At 31.9% G+C, this 8072-nt stretch overlaps 1 protein-coding gene across 1 annotated transcript in view; it reads left to right on the top strand.

Annotated features, from left to right (window-relative positions):
- LOC106475521 (major facilitator superfamily domain-containing protein 12-like) overlaps positions 1-4706 on the top strand; it is a 17924-nt gene extending 13218 nt beyond the window's left edge. The window contains exons 4-5 of the mRNA XM_013936200.2: positions 2054-2187; positions 4422-4706. Coding sequence (XP_013791654.2) covers positions 2054-2187; positions 4422-4525 — 238 coding nt within the window. The 3' untranslated portion in view covers positions 4526-4706. The remainder of the gene's footprint in view (positions 1-2053; positions 2188-4421) is intronic.
- Positions 4707-8072: the final 3366 nt, after the last annotated feature.

The raw sequence follows: 8072 nt of genomic DNA, 5'->3' as shown, positions 1-8072 counted from the left end.
CCAATCTATACAAACAGGTATGAAAATTTATCTTAAATACTTATACCCGAAACATTTAATTCTATATCTTACAAATAGCAGTCTAATACATTTTCTACAAGAGTGGGTAGAATAAATAGTTTAAATTATGGATCACTTATTATAATTTTTCTTTTCTTAATAAGAGAAGCAAATTTCCTTTTTGTATCACATTTTTTGCAAGTTAAAAATAAACTGCCATTTTTGGTGTTAACAGCATGGAAAACATGGACAATACTGCTGAAACTGTGACAAATCATTATCTATATAAGTAATAGCCAAGTGTCTGTCTATCATGTTCTGTATCTTCTGTATCTGTAGAAAATAAATTATATATCAAAATGCTTATTATTCATTATTTTGCAATTTCTTAAAATTTCATATCAATATCAACATTCATCTGTTAGTCTTCATGTGTGCTGAATAGAAAGTCTGAAAAAATTTTTTATTAAGAACAAAAATGTTTCTTTGTGAGAGAATTTCATGGCATATACACTCTATTCCAAGGGATTGGGTTAACTGCACATTTTTTTATTTATTCATCACTAATTTTAGGAAAATTACCATTGAATTGTTTCAATGGCATCTACTAGTATAATAATAAAACCAGGAGATGATTCCCTGAGAATAAGCCCCAGAATCTAACTACATCAAAGGAACAGCAGAGTTAATCAGACCTTGGAAAATAGGAATTAGCTGAACTTAAAAGGTGAAGTTCAGTCGAGAAAATTCCATTTGTAATTAAAATAAGAAGTTTAGTATCTAAAGAAACCAGTCCATGAGTTAATGGATTCATTAATGGAAAGCCTCAAAATATCTTGATTCCCACTAGTTCAACAGTTGCCATTATTTGATCTGATCTGGTAATGAAGGTTGGAAAACTGCTTCCATAGGTCGAGCAAGAGGATGAATTAACGTGCATGAAGTTCCAGCAGGAGGAAAGTGGGAGTCATTCTCACTGTGGGAAACTTCTCTACACAAAATGATGTATGAATAATGGACATTGTGGAAGGATGCATATTAGGAATAGACTTCATGCAGAAACATGGATGTAATATTAGACGAGCTTTAGATTTGAACAGTTTCATAATATATGATCAGGATATCCCTGTGCACTACATGACATACCACTAGAGGTTAAACTTCTAATGACAAAAAGAATGGAAGTGCAAGATAATTAAGACATCCAACCTGAAGTGCAAAAAAGCAGAAAGTTGGTCCAGATCTAAGATCATCTGTTGTGATCACTTTTGGAAGCAAGTTGGCAAGAGAATAGCCAACTGGAGAATGTAAAGTTTCAGTTTATATTTTCAGTGAATTAATAGGGATTTGAGAAGTATTGTAGATGCAACAGATATTAGCAAGTAATTACTTTTTAGCATTATTTGTGAAGTTAGTCTATGATATGCATATGTTGTGAAATGTAGAACTTACTATAGGAAAAATAAAATGTTTTTGTTATCATTAAGTGGAATGAACTTTGCATTCTTCTGTTAAGTGAACAACCCCAAAGTACCCACCCAATAATAATAATTGTTACAATAATTCAAGTTTGGTTATAACAGGTAAAACTAACAAACCTCTGAGATTACATGATACACATCTAGCCATTAATAATGCACAAGATAATATCCTTATGAGAACTTTTACATTTGACAAGATTAGATCCTTGTGGGAATGCTTATGTTGTTTGTTGGTATGCTTACATTGAACAAGGCAATATTTTAATGGGATTGCTTATGTTGTACAAAATAAAAACCTTAGAGGATTATTTATGTTGTATAAAATAAGATTTTTATGGGTATGTCCCAGCACTATTTTAGATATGATCTGTTATGTTTGAATTTGTGTATTTTGGTGATATATAATAACAAGAGTAAAAAAAATGCATGAGATCAGAATGGTTGGTGGCTCGTTTAAAAAAAAAGATAAAATCTTAGAGCTTTTGGTGTTGTAAAGGCTAAGGTTTTATCGTTTTTTTTGTTTGTGTGCATTAATAAGATACCTACTAACTTTCCTATGTTTAACCTTTTAGACTGAAATGTATTAACTGCAGTTGGTTCTACAAAAATACACTTTGTTATGGTGTTGGAGGAATTACTGTTTTCAGTGCTATATTCCTGCTAACGATGATTCCCATGCAGTTGAAAACAAAGCCAAAACAAGAGGGTAAGTCAGGAATAATTCAGTATTAACACAACAAAGTTTATAAAGTTACAGAGCTTAAACTGCATACTTGTAATGAAACTAAGCATCACCTTCACTTCACCCTTTTAGTATTGAAATATAAAAATTCATCATACAAGTTCCAATATAACTTACATGTACTGCTGGTAGTGATACAACACAATATATGCTCTATGTTGTTAGTGTTACAATATAAAATACTTCTTAGTAGCAGCTTAGAATTTAACAAACATATCCTACTAGTACTGATAAAACACATAATACACTCCATGCTGCTAGCATTGACATCTAAAACACACTTCCTGATAGTAGTTTAGCAATGTAACAAATTTGGGTAAAGATACAACACATAAAACACTCTACATTGTTATCATTTTAATATAAAACACACGTCCTGATAATGTGGTATGCAAACATACCATGCATTTTCTACCTTCTAATTTCATATATGAATTTTTCAACATTTTCTGTTATACTGATGAATATGCAGTTTTCACATAACATGTGGCCAAGAAAATCATTGAGTTGTTTTAGTTCTAGCTACTTTTGTTCTCAATCATTCCTTGAAACATATGGATGATATGGCTGTCAAGTACTGCCTTGTGCGTGATGGTTGACAGCTGTAGATCAGGTGATGTCTCAAGATTAAAACCTCTTTTACTTTTGAATGGGAATGACCAGTCATATGAGTAACACTAGGCACTACGTGAAATTCTTCTGTTCTAGTTTTGACTAATTAATGTGAGATTCAGTCAGTTTGGAACATTATCTTTAGTTATTTGGTCAACCGGTAACTAATTCTTAAGGTAGTGTAACCAGCCTGATTTTTCCACCTCTTCAATAACGGCAACTGTCCATTGTCCAAAACAAAAAAGAGACTATACACACTGTTATTTTGTACTGTAAGAATAAAAATTGTTTCACTGTATATTACGCATCATGCCCAGTCCATTTATTTCTTAGCTTAACAAACTCAGTTACCTGTCAAGGCACTCAGTATTACTTTGTAATATATTATTACGCCTCCTGTTGTTAGTTAATTTTCCGTAAAAATTACTTCCGAAGAAACTTTACCGATACAAGCCCTTTCTTAAATAAAACTGGTTTATTCTTTCTGAATACAACTTTGCGATACACTTAATTTCAACAGTCGCGCTATAACAAACGCTATAATTCAAAACGAACTTCTCACGTGCTCAACAATATTCTGTCCGCATACATTCAATTACTCATTACATTGCCTCCGTCACGTTGTGACCATCTTATATATAAAATAATACCGAGATCTAGTAAACTCCCAATATTTCATGAAGGTTCGAGAAGGAAGTGGCGTGATACAAGCGTCACGTGACCTGCGTTGTCGTAACAATCTTGCTAAACCTCCTGTTAGATAGAGGCCTACCTGATTTACTCTTTGGGGGAATCAGTTTTAACTGAAAATGCCACAATAGCATATTAGAAATATAAAAAACACTGGCAGTGAAACAGCACAAGAGACTCTCCCTCTTTTTAGTATAGTAGCATTTCAATATATAACCTATACTCTCTGCTTAGCATTACATCATACAGGATTATATTTCATATATTCTACATTTTGTATTTATAATAATTATGTGGTCTAGTACGGAAACAGGACGAAAATTTTCATTGAAACCGATACTAAATGCACTTCTGTCACTTTCATTACAGTATAGCATACACTTTCGTTTCCCATAAATATGAAACCCACACCTCCTACTTCTGATGTTACAATATAGTGTACATTAATATTTTGGGTAGCAAAAAAAAATGTTTTATGTTGTTATAGAATGTTTTGAGTGGTTTTCAAACTTTGAAGTATATTCTTTCTTTTTGTTACCAGTAAAAAAATTAGCTTTTATTATTACTGTATGTTCATCAGATTTATTACATGTGTTGTAAAGATTTTTCTCTTATAGTTCAGACAGAAATTCAAAAAACGCTGTTATAGTTGAATGTGGTTTTGGTGTTTAATGAAGCTAAATTACTGGATATGCTTACCCAAGTTGTTCAGACACAAAGGTTAGATAATAAAGGTGCACAAGTTATTGTTTGTTAGTTTGTTTTTAACCAACCAGTCTTAGGGAAGAAATTATATTGTTTGTTTGGTTATAATTTATCGTCCTTTACTCATCACTAGTATCCTAAATTAATAGATAACAAGTAATACTGTAACAGAGCTCTCTCTTTTCTTGTAGCCTTTCCTATAGCCTATAATGACAACACCGACAAACCCTATGGACATGAGAACAAAAGTGAAAAGGATCCACTACTTCTATCCTGTGAAGAATGTAAAGTTTAACTTTCAACTTCACTGGAATTGATAAACTGACATTATTCTTGGTTGTGTAGTTTATCATTTACAAATTTGTTTTAGTAAACAAATTACAGCTGTCATTCTTACTAATTCAAATATTTACTGGTGAACATGTTTCTACATCAACTTTCATGACAATAAAATGACGGTAAGATAATCACAGATGTATATGTATTGTGTCTCTTCCAGTGGAATATGAGAAATGGTCTGATCACACTATTAACATAGAATTAAATGATACATTCGGATGTTTAATCAGATAAATCTAATAAACGTTAGAATGCCTCATGCACCCTTTATTTTATGTAAATCACTGTCTCTTAATTTTGTCAGATAAAATTCTAAGAAACAACAAACAATAAATATAACATTGAAATTGTCACTGGTATAAGTTAAAGAAGGCAAATTCATTAATTTATTTCTCAATCTACCTGTTTTACAATAATATATTAAAACAAGTCAAACATATATACAAATATTCGTTACACTGTTGGTTATCACAGTTGTATCCAGAGCTTTAAATAATTGTCTCTATTTTTTGTCAAAGTCTACACACACACTGGTTAAGTTGCTTTAGAACACAATTGACAAGACAAATTAATCTTTTCTACTCTGTTATTACAATACAATCTGTGATAATTTCACTTTAAGAATCGCCACTATACATTCGTTATGGCTAAACTCACAATCATGCAGCCTAGATCTATCTATCTATCTAACTAAATTTCTCACCCCTATTTTCTCCCAACAGAAGTCTAGAACATTCGACTCATTACTAGATATTATGATGCAATAATACTCAATTAAAACAACAAGAAAAACCAAGAAGGTTCTAGTAACATGATAAAGTGATATAACAATCACCATTTCATAACTATTAAAGTACACAACTTATGATTTGTAAACAGTTATGTAAACAAACTTACGATAAACTATCACTTCTAAAAATAACTAAATTTAACACTCACTTTATATAAGCTGTCTAAATTATATCACTCACATTACATGGAAACAGTCTTGTAGATCTAACATGCACAGTCCCTAAACTCTAGAATTCCCAAAGATTTTAGTTTTCAAAGTAGATTTTTTCTACGCATTTTATGCTTGTGTGTTCAAGGTCCTTAATAACATAAGTCACACACCCTAAACATTAAACATAAATGATGTCAATATTGCAATTAGTCTCATATGTATTGTACGTAGAAAATTAGTAATTATACCCAATTTTCTGTCATTTATTTACACCAAGTGTTCCAACAGGCAAAGGTAAAATCACTGTTTAAAATTAACAGTAATGTTTTGAATATTCAAGTAAGAGTACAGTCGTTTAAGATCAACAGTGCTGTTTTGAATGTTAAATTAAAGATACATTTGTTTAAAACCAATAGTGATGTTATCAGCTGTCAAGTAACAGCACACTTATTTAAGTTAAGATCAATAGTGCTGTTTTGTGTATTAAAGTAAAGATACATTCGTTTAAGATCAACAGTGCTGTTTTGAATAATAAATTTTTGTACACTTTCTTAACATCAACAGTACTGTTTTTAATAAGCAAGAAATGTGATGCTCACTTACAATTAACAGTGTTAGTAGTTAGGAAGGTACTTAACCACTAAAAGGATGCTGCCTCTGTGCTGGGGTACATAACTATGACTTAATATACCACTGCTTTGGTTTATGCAGCTGTTACTTAGTATGCTAACACTTGAGGGTTACATAACTTACGTAATATCCTGACACTTGAGGGTTACATAAGTGTTGTTTAACAGACACCAAAGGGTGATGACATCCATGAAGTGGAACCAGAGGGCGCGGCTATCTGAGGGAAGGATGATATCACAGTTCGATACCAGTGGGTCTGTTACTATAGGCAGATGGTGTTACTAATTTTTATAGGTGGATGTTGTTACTATAGGCGGATGGTACTATTAAGGTTGTACATGGGAGTGGGATTACCAACTTTCTTTAGGCAGATGGTGTTACTAAGATTTACGCAGCTGTTAGTATACAAAGACAGGGTTACTAAGGTTCTATAGGTAGATACTGTTACTGTAGGTGGATTTTGTTACTAAGGTCTCTATAGGTGAATGATGTTACTAGGCAGATAGTCCCGTAGGATTGGATACAGATTTCAACTTTGCATTGGTAGGCTGCCATGATGATCTCATCATACAGTATTTCAACATGTCCTCAAACTCTAGATTTACTTATATTCTAAATGATACAAGTAAAACGTATTTTAAATTAATGAAACAAATGTTATAACACTTTTACACATATCAGTTTTTATCACACATATTCTCCATTATTTGAACAAGGCAAATATTATGGCCAATAATTTAGTTTACATACTTTTACAATTATCTGTTGAATTACCTATAAAACACTTTACTAACCCATTAGTTCTAAAGTTTTACTACTATATTTAACATGCATGACATACATTTTGCTATTTCCAGAGCTGGATAGCGTTACCATCACATTTAATGTCTTGATTACAGTTCTCACTTTTATAATTATGCTGTTGCATATCTGGTCGTTTGTTAGTTTCCGATATAAATTCTTTCCGAGGAACTTCAGTGATATAAGTCCTTTCTTAAATAAAACTAGTTTATTCTTGCTCAATACAACTTTGCAATACACAGAATTTCCACAGTCAGTTTAACTTAACTACTTTTATAAAAACACGCTATAATTCACAGGGATTCACACACTTTACTTACGACTTGACTCGATTATCTCTCTCTTCAATCTCTCTATCTATGCAATTATCTCTCCGCTTTATTTGCCGGGCTTATATACTAAAAAAGAGTGCGCCTGGAAAAGACTAGAGTTGCCTGGACAATTCACGATCCTTCGAGAATCTCATCACGTGTTATAACACTGTCATAACAGTGCCCCTTCCTTAGTATGGTTCGTCCCGAACAATAGCCACTTACATAAAACCAATAGATAATTAACAATAACTTCACGTGACTTCCGCTGTCGTAACAATACTATTTTGCATTTCCTGACATTTTTCATTTCTATACCTAACATTTATTCATCCGTAAAAGGACGCTTATTTTCATATTTAGTTATATAGAGTTTGATGAGTTGTAGAAAATCTTACCTTCTGTATTTATCTTGAACATTAAGTGAATGACAACATATAACAGTTCTTTCTGTTTCTAATTGAAGATAATTAACCTGACCATTTTGCTACAACAAAATATAATAAATGAATGACTTACTGTTTAACCAATCACTTTAGTATTATAGAAACTAATTAAAATAGAAATACTTGCCATTCACTTGAAGTACTATACAATCAAAATTCATAAAACTTTACGGTTCTAATGTACAGATATAACCAAACTTTTATTCATATTGTTACGTCTCCGTTCGTTAGTTAATTTTCCGTAACTTCGTTCCGACGAAACTTTAGCGACACACAAGTCCTTTCTTAATAAAACTGGTTTATTCTTTCTGAATATAACTTGCGATACACTTAATTTCAACAGTCGCGTTATAATTCTCAACGAACGTCTCA

The sequence above is a fragment of the Limulus polyphemus genome, unplaced genomic scaffold (genome assembly GCF_000517525.1).
Source record: "Limulus polyphemus unplaced genomic scaffold, Limulus_polyphemus-2.1.2 Scaffold8710, whole genome shotgun sequence".
NCBI lineage: Eukaryota > Metazoa > Arthropoda > Merostomata > Xiphosura > Limulidae > Limulus > Limulus polyphemus.
Note: the sequence above shows the minus strand (reverse complement) of the source record. Positions and strands in the feature narration are given on the sequence as shown.